The sequence below is a fragment of the Piliocolobus tephrosceles genome, chromosome 16 (assembly GCF_002776525.5).
Source record: "Piliocolobus tephrosceles isolate RC106 chromosome 16, ASM277652v3, whole genome shotgun sequence".
Lineage (NCBI taxonomy): Eukaryota > Metazoa > Chordata > Mammalia > Primates > Cercopithecidae > Piliocolobus > Piliocolobus tephrosceles.
This window is the reverse complement of record NC_045449.1, coordinates 53,255,798-53,277,306: the sequence shown is the minus strand read 5'-3', so window position 1 is coordinate 53,277,306 and position 21,509 is coordinate 53,255,798. Positions and strand designations below refer to the sequence as shown.

General features: G+C 42.2%; 2 protein-coding genes across 7 annotated transcripts in view; one reads left to right on the top strand and one right to left on the bottom strand.

Moving 5' to 3' along the window:
- Positions 1-6,747, bottom strand: part of DBF4B (DBF4 zinc finger B) — a 67,400-nt gene extending 60,653 nt beyond the window's left edge. For all 4 annotated transcript variants that reach the window (XM_023191399.1, XM_023191400.1, XM_023191401.1 and 1 more), the window contains exon 1: positions 6,623-6,747. The gene's annotated coding sequence lies outside the window, so the exon portion shown is untranslated. The remainder of the gene's footprint in view (positions 1-6,622) is intronic.
- CCDC43 (coiled-coil domain containing 43) lies at positions 6,212-19,623 on the top strand. 3 transcript variants are annotated; one of them, XM_023191404.2, is made up of 5 exons: positions 6,212-7,051; positions 12,684-12,771; positions 14,218-14,353; positions 15,959-16,017; positions 18,271-19,623. In XM_023191404.2, exons 1-5 carry the CDS (start codon positions 6,659-6,661, stop codon positions 18,456-18,458), a joined length of 864 nt encoding a protein of 287 aa, XP_023047172.1. In that variant the 5' UTR covers positions 6,212-6,658; the 3' UTR covers positions 18,459-19,623. The 3 variants fall into 3 exon arrangements, with proteins under 3 accessions (XP_023047172.1, XP_023047174.1, XP_023047173.1); XM_023191406.2 differs by lacking the exon at positions 15,959-16,017; XM_023191405.2 differs by lacking the exon at positions 18,271-19,623 and having other exon boundaries at positions 14,218-14,373; positions 15,906-15,973.
- Positions 19,624-21,509: the final 1,886 nt, after the last annotated feature.

Below are 21,509 nucleotides of genomic sequence, written 5' to 3'. Positions count from 1 at the left end.
GCCAGGAGTTTGAGATCAGCCTGGTCAACGTGGTGAAATCCTGTCTCTACCAAAAAAAAAAAAAAAAAAGATTAAAATGCCAAATTATATATTTTACCACAATTAAAAATAACAATAAATAAAGAAGTGGGGGCAGTAGTGAAACATCTTCAACTACATTATTTTTACTAAGGATTTTTGGTGTACCACAAACAATAAATATGTATATTATCTACTTATTTTTTATTTTTACTTTTTTAGATGGAGTATTGCTCTGTGGCTCAGGCCCGGAGTGCAGTGGCTCGATCTTTGCTCACTGCAACCTCCGCCTCCCAGGTTTAAGTGATTCTTTTGCCTCAGACTCCCAAGTAGCTGGGATTACAGATGCCGACCACCGTGCCTGGCTAATTTTTGTATTTTTAGTAGAGACCCGGTTTCACCAGGTTGGCCAGGCTGGTCTTGAACCCCTGACCTCAAGTGATCCATGCACCTTGGCCTCCCAAAGTGTTGGGATTACAGGTGTGAGCCATCATGCCCGACCTGCTTCATTTTTTAACAGTTCTCTCCTTTTTGTAGTTCTCTTTTTGTTTATTTTATGATAGACATACTCATTTGATATAGCAGTTCACATAAATAATTCAAAAATAACTACATATTAGTACATTAGGGGTACATGCTGAAAATATTTTTACTGCTAAGAGTATGTGGCAAAAATGTCTGATGCTCACTGATCTAGAGGAACTTTCCCATGGTGGTCCCAAGGGGACCTAAGAAATGTGAACTGATGCACTGACTGGAAAACTAAGAACTAACCTCACCATTCATCAGCAAAGGAATGGATCAGCCGGGGCATAGTAAAGCAACAGAATACTATACAGTGGTTTAAGTGGATGGATAAAAGCTACATGTATCAACATGGGTAAATATATATAATATATATTTTATATATATATACGTACACACATATTTTATATATATATATATATATATATTTTTTTTTTTTTTTGAGACGGAGTTTAGCTCTTGTTGCCCAGGCTAGAGGGCAATGGCGTGATCTCAGTTCACTGCAACCTCCACCTCCCGGGTTCAAGCGATTCTCCTGTCTCAGCCTCCCAAGTAGCTGGGATTACAGGCATGTGCCACCACACCTGGCTAATTTTGCATTTTTAGTAGAGATGAGGTTTCTCCATGTTGGTCAGGCTTGTTACCAACTCCTGACCTCAGGTGATCCGCCTACTTCCCAAAGTGCTGGGATTATAGGCATGAGCCACCGTTCCCCGCCATATATATATATATATATATATATACACACATACATATATATTTTTTTTTTCTTTTTGAGACAGGGTCTTGCTCTATCACTTAGGCTGCAATGCAGTGGCGCAGTCTTGGCTCACTGCAACCTCCGCCTCTCAGGTTCAAGCTATTCTCCTGCCTCAGTGTCCTGAGTAGCTGGGATTACAGGTGTGCGCAACTACGCCCAGTTAATTTTTGTAGTTTTAGTAGAGATGGGGTTTCACCATGTTGGTGAGGCTGGTCTCGAACTCTTGACCTCAGTTGATCTGCCCGCCTCGGCCTCCCAAAGTGCTGGGATTACAGGCGTGAGCAACTGCGCCTGGCCCAATATGGGTAAATATTTTAAACAACCTTGAGTGAAAAAGCACATTGCAGAATGAAAAGTACAGCATGCACACCAATGTGATATATTATGGATACATCCATATGTTGTAATATGTATTGTATATGTAGTAACATGTACTATGTCTAAAAACATTCAAGAAGAAGACAAACACCAAATTCAGGAATAGTGGTTACATGTGGGGAGAGAGGGAAGAAAATGAAGTTGGAGAGAGGGCTTCAAATTTGCTTTCTTTTAAAAAAAGATACAAAGTAAATAAATATAACAGCTCAAAACCAATCTCCTTGAGTTCTCCTCAGTGACAACCATCCTCACACATCCCTGGTGTATCTTTCCAGAGGTATTCTATGCACATACAAGGACACATATGTACATGTATTACTCTACCCTACTCTACCTTCTTTTTAAATAGTGATGGTGGCAAACATTACACATTGTTGATCTGCACTTTTTAAACAATGTATCTTGAACTTTGACACATGTCAGTGCATAAAGAGCTTTTTTTTTCTTTTTCTTTTTTTTTTTTTTTTTGAGATGGAGTCTTGCTCTGTATCCCAGGCTGGAAAGCAATGGCATGATCTTGTCTCACTGCAACCTCTGCCTCCCGGATTCAAGCAATTCTCCTGCCTCAGCCTCCCAAGTAGCTGGGATTACAGGCGTTTGCCACCATGCCCAGCTAATTTTTGTATTTTTAGTTGGTCAGGCTGGTCTCGAACTCTTGACCTCAGGTGATCCACCTGCTTCAGCCTCCCAAAGTGCTGGGACCAAAGACACGAGCCATTGCGCCTGGCGTCTTTGTTCATTTTTTTTTTTATGGCTGCACAATACTTCTTTGTGTGGCTACCAGACTTTTTGAACCAGTCTCATATACATAAAATGTAGACTATTATTTTACTACAGAAAGCTTCACTGCAACAAATATCCTTAGAAATATGTTATTCTACACAAATGTACAGTTTTATTCTTTAAAGACAGGGTTTTGTTTTGTTGTTCAGGCTAGAATGCAGTGGCATCATCATAGCTCACTGTAACTTTGAGCTCCTGGGCTCAAGTGATCCTCTTGCCTCAGCCTCCTGAGTAGGCAGGACAAAAGACATGCACCACCACATTTTTTTTTTTTTTTTTTGTAGAGCTGGGGGTCTCATTATGTTGCCCAGGTTAGTCTTGAACTCCTGGCCTCAAGCAATCCTCCCTTGTCAGCCTCCCAAAGTGCTGGGATTACAGGTGTAAGCCAGCGTGCCTGGCCATTATACAAAATATTAAATCAAATTTTTTTTTCCTTTTTTGAGACAGGGTCTCACTCTGTTGCCCAGGCTGGAATGCAGTGGCATTATCTCAACTCACTGCAACCTCTGTCTCCTGGATTCAAGCGATTCTCCTGCCTCAGCCTCTCGAGTAGCCAAGTAGCTGGGACTATAGGCATGCCTTACCACACCTGGCTAATGTTTATATTTTTAGTAGAGACGGGGTTTTGCCATATTGGCTAGACTGGTCTTGAACTCCTGACCTCAGGTGATCCACCTGCCTTGGCCTCCCTAAGTGCTGGGATTACAGGCATGAGCTACCATGCCTGGTTTAAACCAAAAATTTTAAAAATAATTAATACTTAACACTGTTAAACTGTATACTTAAAAATGGTTAAGATGGCAAATTTTATATTTTACTACAAGTAAAGATAAAAATAAATAAACAACTTATGAACAAATTCCCAGAAGCAGAAATGCTGGATCTTTTCAAACAAACAGTCCTCCAACAAGACCAGATCCATTTACATTCTGCTCCAACATTTTCCAATGTCTTTACCCAAACACAGTTCAATACAGCATATTATCAGACTTTTTTGATCTGAAAAGCAGACGTGGTATTTCACTGCAATCTTAATTTGCGTATTTTATTTTTTGTAAGCTTTCCATTTGTCACTTGTCCATTTATATAATTTTTTCTTTTTTTTTGAGACAGAGTTTTGCCCTTGTTGCCCAGGCTGGAGTACAATGGCGTGATCTCGGCTCCCTGCAACCTCCATCTCCCGGGTTCAAGCAATTCTCCTACCTCAGCCTCCCAAGTAACTGGGATTACATGCACCCACCACAGCACCCGGCTAATTTTTTTGTATTTTTTTAGTAGAGACAGGGTTTCACCAGTTGGCCAGGCTGGTCTTGAACTCCTGACCTCAGCTGATCTACCCTCCTTGGCCTCCCAAAGTGCTGGTAGTATGAGCCACCACGCTCAGCCTTATATAATATTTTTTAAAGCATGAGCTATTGTTACTTTTGTAGTAAAATAGCCATTGAGGATATTCTTAGAATTTAGGGTCTGGAGAACCTTCATTCAGTTTTTGAGAAGCTTGTTGATGCTTTAAAAAATCTTATTGCATTATTGCCGGGCGTGGTGGCTCATGCCTGTAATCCCAGCACTTTAGGATGCCGAAGTGGGTGCATCACCTGAGGTCAGCAGTTCGAGACTAGCCTAGCCAACATGGCAAAACCCCATCCTACTAAAAATAGGAAAAAAATTAGCTGGGTGTTGTATTGCGTGCTTATAATCCCAGCTACACGGGAGGCTGAGGCAGGAGAATTGTTTGACCCAGGAGATGCAGGTCATAGTGAGCCGAGATCATACCACTGCATTCCAGTCTGGGCGACAACAGTGAGACTCCGCCTCAAAACAAAAACCAAAAACACCTTATTGTATTATACCTGTATCAATTTCCTGATTTACTATTATATCGTCTTTATGTTTGATGTTACTAATGGGGGAAACTAGGTGAAGGTGTGCAGGACTCTATGTACCATTTTTGAAACTTCTTGTGAGGCTGTATTTCTAAAAAAAAAAATTTTGTGATATTTTTCTGGTTTGGGGGCTCTGCACTGACCAACTATGATCCTTGAGCCACGACGGCACCCAGGTCTGTGAACTGATAAACCCCACATGCAAGACAGCTACTAGATTAGAAAGAATACCTGAGGACTTGAAAAAGAGGCAAGCCTTTGGAGGCTGACTCTGGCCTCTGACTCCATTAGTGTCACGTTCTATCTAACTCAGAGAGCACACAGAAACCACATGATTAAAATTCACACTCTGCTGTATTTCTACATTTGTATCTGTGCCATTCATTTAGTGTCCATTCATTTACATAATCCCAAAGCCACTAAGGGTAGACCTCTGCAGTAAGAGGACCTCTGCAAAGTATACAAACTCCTTTCCTTCTTTTTTTGTTGTTATCCCCTGAGTACCTTCTATTTGAACCCTGTAGCTCAAGCCATACATGACTCTCTGGAGGCCCCTGAGCAAGCCTTTGTTCCCCTGCATCTGGATCTGCCCCCTTTTTCCCTCCAGTCCCTTTGCGTAAAGAACTCCTACCATTCTTCAAGAAAGTTCAAGCATCATCTCCATTAGGAAGCCTTCCTGGATTTCCTACGACCCTCTCCCCACCAGTTTCCAACTCCACTCCAACAGCTAAAGTTAACTCAATCTTCTAGGAATCCTACTGCAACCTCCGCTAGATAAAGCTCCATTAAAACATTTATATCACTATATTGTCATCATTTTTTTAAACATGTCTGTTCCTACTAGATTGAAGATTGATGTATGTCCCTTGAGGACATACATTTTGTGACATTCATTTTTGTGTTTTCAGTGCCAGCAACAATGCCATACTGAAGGTACCCAGTACATATTTGAGGAAGGAGTTAGCCAGGACCTTGCCAGCTTCCTCTGTACTTCAGGTAAAGCCAACCAAATTCTTGGGTAATTCATGCCAGCCCAGAGCCAGGTGTTTTGCCGTCAGCTGAGGCTCTCATACCTCTGCCAAAGAAGAGTTCTTGCCACTGATTGGGCGCCCTCTAGTTGTGTGACTCTCTCCGTATCTGTCTCCTTATCTTTAGTGTTCTGTTTTGTTTTGTTTTGTTGAGATAGAGTCTCACTGTCGCTCAGGCTGGAGTGCAGTGGCGCGATCTTGGCTCACTGCAACTTCCGCCTTCCAGGTTCAAGCGATTCGGAGTAACTGGGATTACAGGCCCGCGCCACCACACCTGGCTTTCTTTCTTTCTTTTTTTTTTTTTTTTTGAGATGGAGTTTCACTCTTGTTGCCCAGGCTGGAGTGCAATGACACGATCTCGGCTCGCCACAACCTCCGCCTCCTGGGTTCAAGCGATTCTCCTGCCTCAGCCTCCCAGGTAGTTGGGATTACAGGCATGTGCCACCACGCCTGGCTAATTTTGTATTTTTAGTAGAGAAGGGGGTTTCTCCATTTTGGTCAGGCTGGTCTCGAAGTCCCGACCTCAGGAGGGCCGCCCCCTTCGGTCTTCCAAAGTGCCAGTATTACGGGAGTGAGGCACCGCGCCCGGCCTTATTTTTGTATTTTTACTAGAGACGGGGTTTCACCATGTTGGCTAGGCTGGTCTGGAACTCCTGACCTCTGGTGTTCCACCCGCCTCGGCCTCCCAAACTGCTGGGATTACAGGCTTGAGCCATGGCGCCCGGCCTGTCTCGTTATCTTTAAAATGTGGACAATAAAAGCATCTCCCCACAGGGCTGTAGGGAGGATTACAAGAGATAATGCATGAAAAGCTCTTGGCACAGTGCCTGGCAGAGGGTGGGGTAGGCTCCCAAAGAATAGTCCCGTGCATGCGTTGAATCAATGAGTGAGTGGAAGAAATGACTTGAGGTTGACTGTTTATTTACTGAGTGCCTACTATGGAATCAGGGAAGGTTTTCTGCAACCTTTACTTTGACGGGGAAGGGCTTGTAGGGGTGAAGGTGGTAGCCGTCGGTAGCGACAAGGGTATCCCGGGCGGTCAGGAGGTTCCTGCTAGACAACTGTGTGGGAGTGGGCGGCCAGCATCCCCCGAGTACGCGGGGAAGGCAGCTCGGTTGGATGGAGGAAGCGCTGGAATCCACGCTGAGCTCCAGTCCTGGGTAGTTATTAACCGCGTGACTTTGACCAAATTACTGAACCTCTCTCAACTTCCCGAACTGTAGAATGAGTTTATTAAGAATACTCACACACCAAGGATCTTGTGAGATCACGCGACCGCAAGTATGCGAAGACTCGCTTCATCCAGAAAGCACAAAACTCTCAAGCCAGCCGGCACCGGCCGCCTGGGATGCGCTCTGCACAAACGGCCCTGGGCTCCCTCTTCAGGCATGCGCAGTGGACCTGCGGCGCGGCCCGTCAGGCAGTGCGGTAGGCGCCCCAGGGGCTGGCAGGACCCTGACCCCAAAATGGCGGCGCCCAGCGAAGTGGCTGCGGTAGCCCCTGGCGAAGGCGATGGCGGAGGCGGAGGCGGCGGCTTTGGCTCCTGGCTGGACGGACGGTTGGAGGCACTGGGAGTGGACCGAGCCGTTTACGGAGCCTACATCTTGGGTGTCCTGCGGGAGGAGGAGGAAGAAGAGAAGCTGGACGCTCTTCAGGGGATCCTCTCTGCTTTCCTGGTGAGTAGCCTGGACACATTCCTTCAGCCTCTGACCAGCATCTGAGGACCTGTCAGTACTTTGCACCCACCGTCCCCTACCGGGTATCCCAGAGGCTCAGTGGTCTCACCTGGGAGAGGTATACTCCTCTGCTGTCTGAGCGGCGGGGGAAGGAGGTTGCTCCCCAACCAGGTGTGGGAAGCCTGAAAGCTGCAGGTACACAGAGAGGAAAGGCTTTCTCGTATTCTTGGGGACAAGGCCCTCTCCGATGCTTGTGAGTGAGCCCAGGAGCGTTCTTCCGAAGGCATTGAGATGTCATAATGGGAATGTTATCATAAATATCTGACGACCAATTCCATTTCCATCCGTTTACAGTGTTCACTGGGGGTATTAAAATGCTCTTGGCAGGTCTGTGCCTATTACAAGGCAGTTCCCAGGGCCGTCCCATGACAAAAGCCTACAGGAAGTGCCCTTTTGATTCTTATTTGGATGTAGGAGTCCGTAAAAGGTAAGCTGGTGGTAGAAGTCTTTTCATGCCCACGCAGAACTGAAGCAAACGTCGTGCTTGATCCGTTACAGTATTTACAGTAATCATTGGTGGTGGGAAGGAGAGTATGAGAGAGATCAGAGCTTTAACGAAGAGAGATAAACTCAGTCGTTAGCCTATTAGAAGCAAGGTATTCAGAAATGTGTACTTTAAGCTATGTTTACATAGTAAGTCACCCAGATGTCCACTTTTTCAACCTATCGTTTCTGCTGCCTTCATCTTCACTTCCCACACCTCCAACATACACACTTATTAGACTGGTTATTACAGATTAAATTAGTTGCAGGTGCCCCTTTTGGCTGTCTAACAAATTGTTTCCTTTTAAATACAAACTTAAAAATAAAATTTACTTGAATCATCACTAAATGCTGTAGAAGCTAGAGTTGTCTCTGCATTCATGGATTAGAGGAGATCCTGGATACCTGACTGCTACTGTGAGAGCCACCTGTCTGTCCATCAAAGGCTTTATCCTCTGGCATTTATTACAATGAACAGGTTAGGAAAATGGGTTCTTTGTTATTCTCAAAATGAATTTTGAGAGGCTAGTAATAAAGAGAATCAAAATGTACTGTGAGATGGGCACAGTGGCTCATGCTTGTAATCTCACCACTTTGGGAGGCTGAGGCGGGTGGATTGCTTGAGGCCAAGATTTCCAGACCAGACTGGGCAACATAGCAAGACCCTGTCTCTACAAAAGAATTTTAAAAATTAGCCGGGTATGGTGGTGCATACTTGTAGTCCCAGCTACTCAGGAGTCTGAAGTGGGGGGATCACTTGAGCCTAGGAGGTTGTGGCTGCAGTGAGCTGTGATTGTGCCACTGCACTCCAGCTTGGGTGATAGAGTGAGACCTTGTCAATTTTTTTTTCTCAAAAAAAATTACTATAAATATATATAGATATAAATATACATATATATACCTCATTTTTTTTTTTTAAAGGGTAGAAGGCAGAAAACATTTTCAAATCCAAAAGTGTTTCGTGAAAGTGGAAACAAGTGCTAGGAAAAAATCACTCACATTTGGTGGAAGCAGTTCATAGATTGGGTACATGGTTGAAACATAACACTAGTGCAGCTGTCCCAGATTCTTCTGGCAGTAACCCATTTGAGTTCCAGAGCCTCTTCTGGCAAGATTGGCTTATAAATGGGAAAACTTTAACACAGCTTGTGAGGCAGCTCAGAAGTTCACTGGAAATACAAGACAGTGGAATGAATTCTTTTTTTGGACCACAACATTACAGATTATAGGGGGAAAGAGTAGGAGGCAAGCAATTTAAGTTAGTTTTTATTTACGGCTGGGAAGTTTCTAAACACTCCATGAAGCTGTTGAAATAACTTTGATGCTTCTTGGTACCAGCTTCTTGATCAGTCCATCATTATTTGGAGCTGTTTCTGTTGATAAAGGTAAACATTAGTTTTCCTTTTTTTCTTTTTTAAGAGACAGAATCTCGCTCTGTTATAGTAATGTGATTATAACTCACTGTACCCTTGAATGACTGGACTCAAGCAATCCCTGCCCCCGCCCCCCCCATCAGCCTCCCAAGTTGCTAGGACTACAGGCACCTGCCATCACATATCATGCCTGGCTCACTTTTTTTTTATGTTTTATGTTTTATTTTTTGAGACAGAGTCTCACTCTGTCACCCAGGCTGGAGTGCAGTGGCAAGATCTCGGCTCACTGTAACTTCTCCTCCTGGGTTCAAGTGATTCTCAGCCTCCCGAGTAGCTGGGATTACGGGCATACACCACCATGCCTGGCTAATTTTTGTAGAAATGAGGTTTCACCATGTTGACCAGGCTGGTCTCAAACTCCTGACCTCAAGTGATCCACCCACCTCAGTCTTCCAAAGTTCTGGGACTATAGGCGTGAGCCACCATGCCCAGCCATGCCTGGCTAATTAAAAAAAAATTTTTTTTTTGTAGACACAGGGTTTTGTCATGTTACCCAGGGTGGTCTTATGCTCCTGGACTCAAGAGATCCTCCTGCCTTGGCCTCCCAAAGTGCTGGGATTACAGATGTGAGCCTCTGTGCTTGACTTGGGCTAGGATTTAATATGAGGAATGAAGAAGTTTGTTAGCAATAATCTGAGGTAAAATTCAAGAACAGTGGCATATAGTTAGGAGCAAAAAAACAGTAAACAAAAGCTTTCTATCATCTTTCTCTTCAACAGTACTTGTATTGGTTGATTGATTGATTTATCAAATTTTTATTGATGGATTACTGTATGCCAGGCACTGCCCTAAGTGCTTGGGGCACTTCAAGGAATAAAACAGATAGAAATTCCTGCCCTCATGTGGTTACATTCTAGCACGGAAAAGCATTACTAGTAAATTATATAGTATGTTACAAAGTGATAAGTGCTAGGGAAAAAGGAGTATTGTAAGTAGGATAAACTTTCCTCTTAGTGCCTTGAACATAGCAGACACCTTCTGTATAAGTAAATGAAGGAATGGATGATTGAACTACTTTGGTTTGGATGAGGAGACTGAGGAAATAAACCACTTTGTCCTCTAAGAGTTCCTGTTCTCTTTTGCCTCTCTGCTGCTCCTTTTCCTGCCATTCTTTTTCTTTTGGTAGGGGATTTTAAAAGAGCGGTACCACTTTCTCATCCTTTTTTCTTTTTCTCTTCCTTTGCTTTTCTTGCTGGTGGGGTTTGGGGGAAACCCATGAACTATTGAAACTTTGGACCAAGTAAGTTCTGTGTGTCTAGCATATATGCTAAAAGGATGCAGCGTAGAGGAAGAAATCCTTTGTTGGGTACAAAATAAGGATATACATAATAAGTCTGTGTTCTGACTCTCCACTTTTCTTTGGGAGATGGTATATATAATGGTTAAGAACATGGGCTTGGCCAGGTGCGGTGGCTCACACCTGTAATCCCAGCACTTTGGGAGGGCAAGGCGGGCGGATCACGAGGTCAGGAGATCAAGACCATCCTGGCTAACATGGTGAAACCCTGTCCGTACTGAAAATACAAAAAATTAGCTGGGCATGGTGGTGGGCACCTGTAGTCCCAACTGTTCAGAAGGCTGAGGCAGGATAATGGCGTGAACCTGGGAGGCAGAGCTTGCATTGAACCAAGATCGCGCCACTGAGCTCCAGCCTGGGCAACAGAGTGAGACTCCATCACAAAAAAAAAAAAAAAAAAAAAAAGAACATGGGCTCTAAGCCAAACTGCTGGGGTTCAAATTGTGTTTAATCCATTATTACTTGTAAGACCTTGGGCAAGGTAATTAACCCCTGTGCTTTGGTTTCCTCTTCTGTAAATTGAGAGTAAAATTTAATGGCATTATTTTAAGAATTTAGAGTTCTCTTGTAAAGCTTTTAGAACAGTGCCTGGCATACGGTAGGTGCTTAATACATTTGAATGCTGACAGCTTGCCCTGAGAGGTAGAACGTGAAGGTGGGGAATGCAGCCATAATGAAGACGGAGGGAAGTGCTCGTGTTTATTAGATGCCTGTTCTTTGACAAGTAGGGTAGGCATATATATACATTTTCATTTATCCTCAGTAAAATCCTGGGAGAATGTGAAGATCACAAAGTTAAGAAACTTCCTCACAGATCCGGGATCTGAACTTAAGTATCTCTAACACTAAAGACAAGATTTTTGTTATACCATGCTGAGGAGGGAGATTGGTTGGTACGCAGAATATGTATGCTTCTCTAAAATGGACAGTGGGAAGGCTGGACAAGAGACCATTTCCTCATGTATCTCCTCTTTATTATATGTCAGCAAGCTAATGGATATGATCTAGCATGAACATTGATAACCTTAGGGAATGTTCTGAATTGTATACATCAGCCAAGGAATATTTCACAGAGGAGTTTTGACTTAGGGAACAGGTTTTTGCTCCACAAGAATTGGAGGTGGATGGGAAAAGGGAAGATTGTTGATCAAAGGATACAAAATTGCAGTTAGACAGAAGGAATATACTTTAGTGATCTGTTGCATAGAATGGTGAGTATAATAAGTAATAATCGGCTGGATATGGTGGCTCAGGCCTGTAATCCCAACACTTTGGGGGGCCAAGATGGGAGGATTGCTTGAGGTCAGGAGTTGGAGACCAGCCTGGGTAAGATAGTGAGACCCCATCTCTTAAAAAAAACAACAAACAGAGACTCAATTAGCCAGGTGTGGTAGCACATGCTTGCAATCCTAGCTACCTGAGAGTCTGAGGCAGGAGGATTGCTTGAGCCCACGAGTTTGAGGTTACAGTGAGCTGTGATTGCACCACTGTACTCCAACCTGGGTAACAGAGTGAGACCTTGTCTCTAAAAAGTAATAAAATAAATAAAAAATAATGCATTGTATACTTCAAAATTACTAAAAGAGTACATTTTAAATGTTTTCTTTCTTTTTTTTTGAGACGGAGTTTCACTCTGTCTCCCAGGCTGGAGTGCAGTAGCACGATCTCAGCTCACTACAACCTCTGCCTCCTGGGTTCAAGTTATTCTTGTGCCTCAGCCTCCCGAGTATTGTGATAACAGGCGTGTGCCACCACACCCGGCTAATTTTTGTATTTTTAGTAGAAACGGGGTTTCACCACGTTGGCCAGGCTGGTCTCAAACTCCCAGCTTCAAGTGATCCACCCTCCTCAGCCTCCCAAAGTGCTGGGATTACAGGTGTGAGCCACTGCACCCAGCCTTAAATGTTTTCATCACCAAAAAAATGAGAAATATGTGAGGTAATAGATCTGTTAGTTAGCTTGGTTTAATTATTCTACAATGTGAACATATATTGAGACATCGCAGGGTACCCTACCTATATATGTAATATATAGTTATTATTTGTCAATTAAAAATAAAATAAATAAAATATTTTAACAGAGAATAAGGAAGGCTGCCCTGAGTTGGTATGAATCTTCCCTTGGAGCTTATCAGGATGGAGTGGCTGTTCTTCATGTAGGAGGTGTGGGTTCTGGGACACACAAGCAGGATTAATTCTGTGTCCAGAGCCTCAGAAAAGAAATATACTCTATTGTGGCTCCCAGATTGTTCCATAATTTCACAGCAAGGAGAGCTGTGCTTTCTTCGTAGGCTTTTTTGAGGTTGTCACTGTTTTTGAGGGCTCCCTTAGGAAATTAATTGGTCTGCTTTTCCAACTAGGAAGAAGATTCCCTCCTTAATATCTGCAAGGAGATTGTGGAACGATGGTCAGAAACACAGAATGTTGTCACCAAAGTGAAAAAAGAAGGTAGAGTCAGAGTTTCTATGTTTAACCTCCAGAGCATTTTCCGGCAGCCTTGACTGTATAGCTGTTAGGGAGAGATATTTTCATTTTCCCCTTGGATGCTCATTTTCCCAAAGATAGTGCACACTGGCAAACACCCAGCAGCCTGTGTTAACTCTTTACCGAACACTGGTTTCCTTTTCTTTTTTTGTATTTTTCCATTTCAACTGACCACAGTTATCTTCATTATATTTTTTCACTTTTTCTTTTTCATCTTCTTTCCACTGCTTCTTGTAGATTTGCATTGCAGGTATAGAGTCAACTATATTTTTACCACTTCCTACTTTTTTCATGTTGTCTCTTTTTTTGAGACAGAGTCTTGCTGTGTCACCCAGGCTGGAGTGCAGTGGTGTAATCTCGGTTCACTGTAACTGCTGCCTCCCAGGTTCAAGCGATTCTCATGCCTCAGCCTCATGAGTACCTGGGACTACAGGCTCATGCCACCATGCCTGGCTAAATTTTGTGTTTTTAGTAGAGATGGGGTTTCACCATGTTGACCAGGCTGGTCTTGAACTCCTGACCTCATGTGATCCGCCCACCTCAGCCTCCCAAAGTGCTGAGATTACAGGCGTGAGCTACTGCACCCTGCCTCATGTTGTCATTTCATAACACAAATTATGGTTGGTATTTGGCTTTATTCAGCTAAACACTTTATCCTTTAAAATGGAAAAGAAATGGGCGAATATACTCACCACTAGGATGGTAGGTTAGCTACAGAAAACTCAAAACATAAAAGCCAAATTTGGAAAGATTCTGAACTCTGTACACTGTTGGTTCTCAGTTCTGAACTCTGTACACTGTTGGCTGTATATTAGAATCACTTAATGTACCTGGGTTGGGGCCCAGGCATTTGTATTTTTTAAAAGCTCCTATAGGTGATTCTAATGTGCAGCCAAGGGTGAGAACTACTATTTTACACCATTGCTTCCTTTTCTTGAGAATGGAGAACTTACTAGTTGATTTTATTTTTTGGTATGGCAAAATATTCTTAATCTAAGAATTCTATCTGGCATAATCAGAAACATAAATGAGACCAGCTTAAGTTGATTTTAGATTCCTGCTTAGGTTTTTGAGATGCCAGGGGAGGAAGTTGAGTGTTTAGAGGCTTAGTTTTCTGTGGTTCTAATGCAGTGCTTTTCAACCTTTTTTTTTTTAAGGCAGCAGAACTTCAGTATATAAAACAAGTAAAATCAGGGCTGCTTTGATTGAAGATGGATACAAAGCTTGGCCTGCATGGCCTTTCCTTTCCCTTCTCAATGGCCCTGAGCCATGTCCTTTGAACTGCCGGGCTCTAAGGAGGCAGCAGATACCAATGTCTTTAGTAAAAGTGCTGCCTGTGTGGACTAGTGGTTCAGTGAACTTGTTCTCTCTCACACATCCTTGTTCTTCCTTCCTTCCACCACCTCCCAGATGAAGTACAGGCCATTGCCACCCTAATTGAGAAGCAGGCACAAATTGTGGTAAAGCCAAGGATGGTGTCAGAAGAGGAGAAGCAGAGAAAAGCTGCCCTGCTGGCCCAATATGCTGATGTGACAGATGAAGAGGAATATCCTTTCTGGAGTCTCGGTACTGTTCCCTAAAGCTCAAGCCAGACATATTTGTGGGTTTACAGTGACCTTTGGCAAGTTGCTAATCCTCCTCTGTAGCTTAATTTTCCCCTCTAAAATGGCAGTAATCTATGGCCCTTTGTGGATGTGTGGAGTGATACTGGATTAATTAATACTGGACTTACATTTTTCAACACATAATCAATATATTCCTGAAAACTGTGGTGTAAAACAAATAATGTCTTAATAGTTCATTTATATTGTGCTTTCAGAAAATACAATATAGCTGTAATTCTTTATATTCATATAATACTTTTCTATACAGTGTAGTATAATCCATCTTTATGTTCTTTCCCAGTCATTAAGGGAACTGAGACACCAACAGATGAATGGGTGATCAGAGGCATTCAGAAGACTAGTGGCAAAACCAGGACTAGAACCTGGGTATTTTTGGGTGAAAGATTCTCTAAATTTAGAGCAGTTTGAATCTTTTCTATGTGACCAGGTAGTTAAAAGTAAGGCTGAACCCCCAAAGCAATACCAGAATAAATCTGGAATTTGGGAACTGTGCAAAAAGAAAGTGTTGCCAGTAGGGGCAGGTTTAGTTCCCTGTGAATTTCCTACTTATTTAGGAAATGCTTTGCTTACTGAGCCTACTTGAAGTATGTGGCATATTATGCAGCAGGCATCATACCAGAAGTGTCAGCTGTGTAATCACTAGTTTAGGAAAGAATTCTTGGGCTCTTTGGAGCCAGTTTCTCTCTTTTTATTTATTTATTTTTATTTTATTTTATTTTTATCTTTTTTGAGATGGAGTCTCACTCTGTCACCTAGGCTGGAGTGCAGTGGCACAATCTTGGCTCATTGCAACCTCTACCTCCCGAGTTCAAGCCATTCTCCTGCCTCAGCCTCCAGAGTAGCTGGGACTATAGGCACGTGCCACCACACACAGCTAATTTTTCGTATTTTTAGTAGAGACAGGGTTTCACCATGTTAGCCAAGCTGGTCTCAATCTCCTGACCTCATGATCTGCCTGCCTCACCCTCCCAAAGTGCTGGGATTACAAGCGTGAGCCACCATGCCCAGCCTCTCTTCTGCTTTTTTCTTACGAGTTTTCTTGCCAGCATTGGCAGATCTATGGTTCTAGTGACATAATTTCTCATCTTGGGCTAGAAAAGAAATTTTAAAGCAGTGGTTCTCCTGGAGGACTTGTTAAAACAGATTGCTGGGTTTCACCCATAATTTAGTAGGTTTGGCATAGGTCCCAAGAATGTGTATTTCTAATACATTCCTGGGGGTTTTGTGAACCACACTTTGAGAACCACTGTTTAGAGGTCATCTGGCTTCCAGGTAATGTGGCAATCCACCCAGACCACTTAAGTTTCTTTTCAGCCTCCAAGAAAAGAACCTTATGGAAGATACATCAATCTTTCCTAAGTTGAGGTTTCCAAAGATGAATCTCCTGGGTTTATCGCCATCCCTGAGAATGTGCTCCCTCCATTCAGTGTGCTTTTCCTACTTACCAGTCTATTGAATGTTTTCTAATGTTAGGTTGGGATGTGCCAACTGTTGTTTTCCATCTGACTTTCCTTAACATCACTTACTGAAGCAGATGAGAAGGATGATTCAGGTGCTACCACAATGAACATTGGTTCTGACAAACGTATCCTTCTGGGTCCCTCCCCATGTGTTTCTCCATAGAGTCCTCTTGAGATCAGTTTTTATTTTGCAGTCATTGCTGGCAGCTCCCCTTTACCTTCAAGAACACATGTCATGCTAACATTGGAAGCCCCATTCCTAGGACAGCCCTAGATAGTCAGTTTAGCAAGAACTGAGAAAACACGTTAACAAATACTGTAAAGGGATTAGTTTGGAGGAAGGATTTCTAAGGGAAAATAAAAATCTGTACTTCCTGTATATAGCTCTGAGTTGCCCAGCATTATGGAGAAAATTAAAATAATATTGAGGTCAGGCATGATGGCTTACATCTGTAGTCCTGGCACTTTAGGAAGCCGAGACGGGTAGATCGTTTGAGCCCAGGAGTTCGAGACCAGCCTGGGCAACATGGCGAAACCCTGTCTCTACTTAAAATAAAAATACAAAACATTAGCCAGGTGTGGTGGCACGTGCCTGAGGCTGAGTTGGGAGAATCACCTGAGCCCAGGAAGTCAAGGCTGCAGTGAGCCAAGATCTTGCACTCTGGCCTGGGATATGGGAGTGAGACTGTGTCTCAAAAAATAATAAAATAATGTTGAAATTTTCTCTTTTTCCTCAAAAACCTTATGATTTGTCAGATAATACAAGCACCAAACACTTTTTTTTTTTCTTTTTTTTGAGACAGAGTCTCGCTCTGTTGCCCAGGCTGGAGTGCAGTGGTGCGATCTCAGCTCACTGCAGCCTCTGCTTCCTGGGTTAAAAAAGTGATTCTCCTGCCTCAGCCTCCTGAGTAGCTGGGACTACAGGTGTGCACCACCATGACTGGCTAATTTTTGTATTTTTAGTAGAGACGAGGTTTCGCCATGTTAGCCAGGATATTCTTCATCTCCTTGACCTTGTGATCTGCCCACCTCAGCCTCCCAAAGTACTGGGATTGCAGGCGTGAGCCACCGCACCCGGCCCACAAACACCAAACACTTTAAGCTAAAAATATGGACATACTGAAACATTTGTGCTGATGGCTGGGCACAAGGGCTCACACTTATAATCCCAGCACTTTGGGAGGCCGAGGTGGGAGGATCACTTGAGGCCAGGAGTTCAAGACCAGCCTGGCAGCATAGTGAGACCTTGTCTCTACAAGAAAAAAATATATATATTGAAAATTAGCCAGGATTTGTGGTACACATCTGTACTCCTAGCTACTTAGGAGAAAACCTTATCTGGTATTAACAGGTTTTGTTTTTAAAGTTTTAAGAAATAAAGGGTAAAGTTTTTGGCATTTCCCCTATTGTTTACATGGTCAAAAGGAAAATCCCAATCACTTCTAGTTACAAAATGTGCCATGTTTTGGTGGTGTGGGCAATCAGATTATTATAGTTGATGACTATTGTTAAACTCATTTTCTTTTTTCTTTTTTTTTTTTTTTTTTGAGACGGAGTCTCACTCTGTCACCAGGTTGGAGTGCAGTGGTGTGATCTCGGCTCATTGCAACCTCCGCCTCTCAGGTTCAAGCGATTCTGCCTTAGCCTCCCGAGTAGCTGGGACTACAGATGTATGCCACCATGCCTGGCTAATTTTTTGTGTTTTTAGTAGAGACCTGTTGGCCAGGATGGTCTCGATCTCCTGACCTCATGATCTACCTGCCTCAGCCTCCCAAAGTGCTGGGATTACAGGTGTGAGCCACTGCGCCTAGCCTAAACTCATTTTCTATAGCTCATAAATTCAGTGTTTATGGTTATTAGAATGTGGTTTTCACTTCAGCTTTAGTAGTCTAGGAACAAAAGCAAATTGATAAAGTTTAATAAGGTTAAACATCTTATTTAACTCTTTTCAGGCATTTTAACAGTGCCAAGTACATAAACATTTAGCCAGTTACATTACTACTCTGTTCACCAAAACTAGCCTTGATTCTCTAATATTCTGCCATTGAATGATAAAAGTACTTATTCTAGAATGAAATTTCATTTGATGAAATATTTTGTTTTCTTAATTTTTTGTGTCTTTGATAAAATATTTTAAAATTCAGATTTAGATAAATCTGAATAAGAGTTTTATTCCAAAGAACATTTCAAAACTTTTGTAATATAACTTTAGGATTTCTCTGTTAGACCAAGGATAAACATAAGGGTTTTTTTAAAAAGACTAGGAATAGGTAAAGACCATTCAGGACTCAGCAGGTGGAGAGAGGGTAAGTATAATGAAGAAAGACAGCAGATGTGATCTGTGTGATCTGTACCCTAATCCCTTAACTTACCTGTAGTTCTATTCCGAAACACCAATGTGGAAGATGTCCTTAATGCCCGAAAACTGGAGCGAGACTCACTTCGGGATGAGTCCCAAAGGAAGAAGGAACAGGACAAGCTGCAGAGGGAGAGAGACAAACTAGCCAAGCAGGAGCGCAAGGAAAAGGAAAAGAAAAGGACACAGAGAGGGGAGCGAAAGCGATAACCTTGGCCTACTCTATTCTTCCCCTCCATGAACTTATTATCAAAGGGAGAACTGGTTGTGTATTTAAGAGAAATGAGAGTGTATTGCAAAGTAGTTTTCCAAGGCATTTCCCCTATTGTTTACATGGTCAAAAGGAAAATCACAATCACTTCTAATTACAAAATGTGCTATGTTTTGGTGGGGTGGGCAATCAGATTATTATAGTTGATGACTGTACCAAAGATCTGGAATGGGGGCCACCTTTATATTTTAATACTGAAGTCCTGTGCTCCTTTTGGCCACTTTAAAAAGTCTTCCCTCACCTTGGATAAATAGCAGGAGGATTCATAAAGCTAACAGTTTTCATCCTGAAGGAGCAGAAACATAATCAATCCCTCCCTGAGATAAAATGTGGGCATGCACATTGCTTTGGAGGCAGTATTCAGCTGTTAAGTGTAGTATTGTTTTATGGCTGAAATAGAAAGCTAATGAAGAGCCCTACCTGGATCCAGATTTTATGTTAACATGGCAGCAAAACTAGGAAAATGGGAAGAAATTATTTGGCGGGTGTTTTAGATCTGATTTTTTTTTTTTTTTTTAAGTTTCAGCCTATGGGAGGAAAAGAGGTATCTTTTAAAATAGAGATAGTTACATGTTTTCCCTCATCTAGGCTGTGTCACTATTGGGTGCAAGGATATCATTGTTGGCTAGATTCATTTTGTATAATCATGTATCCTCTTGAGTGCTGGTAGATATTTTAATCCTGATTTTTCCCTAAAACATGAGTATTAAGAAATTATAATTCCTGGTTTAGAGAAACTGGAGAAATCACCCTTTTAAGGAAGAAACACTGGAAATCTCTGCTAACACCAAGATATTTAAGAGTGTACATAGTAGGTGCTCAACAAATTTATTGAATGAATGAGTGAATGGAAAAACTGGGAGAATCAAAAGTGAGCAGAAGCTCTCCATTTCTACTTCTGTCACAAACCACATTAAATTGTAAACAAGGCCCTTCTCTACTTGACTTCAGGCAGCAGATTGTCTAGAAGCTAAAGACGGCAATCTCTCTGACAAGACAAAGTAGATAGTTTATACCAGGGGTTGGCAAACTACTGCCCACGGGCCGAATTTGGCCCAGTCTGTTTTTGTATGGTGCAAACTAAAAATGATTTTTACATTTTTTTTTTTTTTTTTTTTTGAGACAGAGTTTTGCTCTGTCATCCAGGCTGGAGTGCAGTGGCGCAATCTCAGCTCACTGCAAGCTCCGCCTCCCTGGTTCACGCCATTCTCCTGCCTCAGCCTCCCAAATAGTTGGGACTACAGGCGCCCGCCACCATACCCGGCTAATGTTTTTGTATATGTAGTAGAGACGGGGTTTCACTGTGTTAGCCAGGATGGTCTCGATCTCCTGATCTCGTGATCCACCCGCCTTGGCCTCCCAAAGTGCTGGGATTACAGGCGTGAGCCACCGTGCCTGGCTGATTTTTACATTTTTAAAGAGTTATAAAAGAAAAAATATGTGGTCTGTAAAACCTAAAATATTTACTACCTGGCCTGTTGGAGGAAAAGTTTGCCAATCTCTGTTTTATACCATTAACTATGAGATTAACAAAAACTTTTACCTTTGTGCAGAAGGTTAAAAAAAAAAGCATGGTTAAGGAAAAGGAGATGTTACCTCTTTATACACTCCTATAACCGTGGCATTGCAACAAATAAAAATAACCACCTTTAAAAAAAATAAATCTTATTTAAATTGCTGTCTTCTGACTTATTTTGATTCCTTCTACTTACCCATGGAAATGAAATATGTGTGAATAGTTACTTAGGAATGCGATGATTTTTATTTTATGCTTTGTTTTGATTAGCCCTATAACTTATATTCCACTAATGGAATCTCTTCCTGGAATCCATAAATTCTCAGTTTTCCTTTTTGTGAAGTAGGAATTAGATCAGAAAGATTAGCATGTTTTTTGGAACATCAGGAAACTGGCTTTGAAGTCCTTTGAAGTCTTAGTCCTTTATGTGGTGGTAGCGATAGGGTATGATAGAGCCTATTTTAATTTAGTAATCCTTATTTTGGGATTTTGGGTTGTTCTCACCTTGATTTTTGTCACTGAAGTAGTCAGGTTATATCCACAGTCCCCTGAAGGGTACTTGTTTCAATTTGTTAGTAGTCAGTTCTTTCTTCTGGGACTCTACTATGTATGTCACAGTTAAGTATACTCTCAAACTAATGCTTAAACAGAAAAAAGAGGATCAACTCATTAGGCTTTGAGTTTAGTTATCCACTTGACTCAGGTGCTAATAAATCCTTTACGTCTAAAATGTTCAGTATTGCAAAGGGCAAATTTTTTTGTTTGTTTGTTTTTTGAGACAGATCACTCTGTCAACCAATCTGGAGTGCAGTGGCGCCATCTTGGCTCACTGCAACCTCCACCTTGCAGGTTCAAGCGATTCTCCTGCCTCAGCCTCCCAAGTAGCTGAGACTACAGGCGAGCACCACCACACCCAGCTAATTTTTTGTATTTTTAGTAGAGATGGGGTTTCACCGTGTTAGCCAGGATGGTCTCAATCTCCTGACCTCGTGATCCACCCGCCTCAGCCTCCCAAAGTGTTGGGATTACAGGCGTGAACCACTGCGCCCAGCTGCAAAGGACAAATTTTAAACAACCATATCTTCTATGGTAAGACTGAGTTTTAGGCCAGATTTTGGATTTCAGGCATAAATTCTCAACTCTCTAAAACTTTATAGTAGCAGATTATTCAAGTGAGAAGGACACTGATAACAACTCAAGGTAATTTTGCTTTTTCCATTAAAAAGAATGAGTACACCAAGTTCTTTTGGATTAGAAATGGTGGAAGCATCAGTTTTATCAGTTTCACTGCAAATTTTGTACAAGTTTTGTAATGTTTTCATAGGTTGTAATTCAGAAGTACAATGTTTTCATAGGTTGTAATTCAGAAATACAAGTACATAAGAACCATCTGTTAGAGGATATGCCATTGAAAGGGACATCAACTAATTTAAAAATGATCTATTGGGTGATATGATTAACAATATTTAAAATA

What these genes read in the sequence shown, in the direction of transcription:
- CCDC43 (XM_023191404.2), top strand. Translation starts at nt 6,659, where the DNA reads ATGCGAAGACTCGCTTCATCCAGAAAGCACAAAACTCTCAAGCCAGCC. An exon ending in GATGTGACAGATGAAGAGGA is followed by an intron (nt 14,354 to 15,958) that starts ATATCCTTTCTG and finishes AACATCACTTAC; the next exon opens with TGAAGCAGATGAGAAGGATG. An exon ending in GAACATTGGTTCTGACAAAC is followed by an intron (nt 16,018 to 18,270) that starts GTATCCTTCTGG and finishes ACTTACCTGTAG; the next exon opens with TTCTATTCCGAAACACCAAT.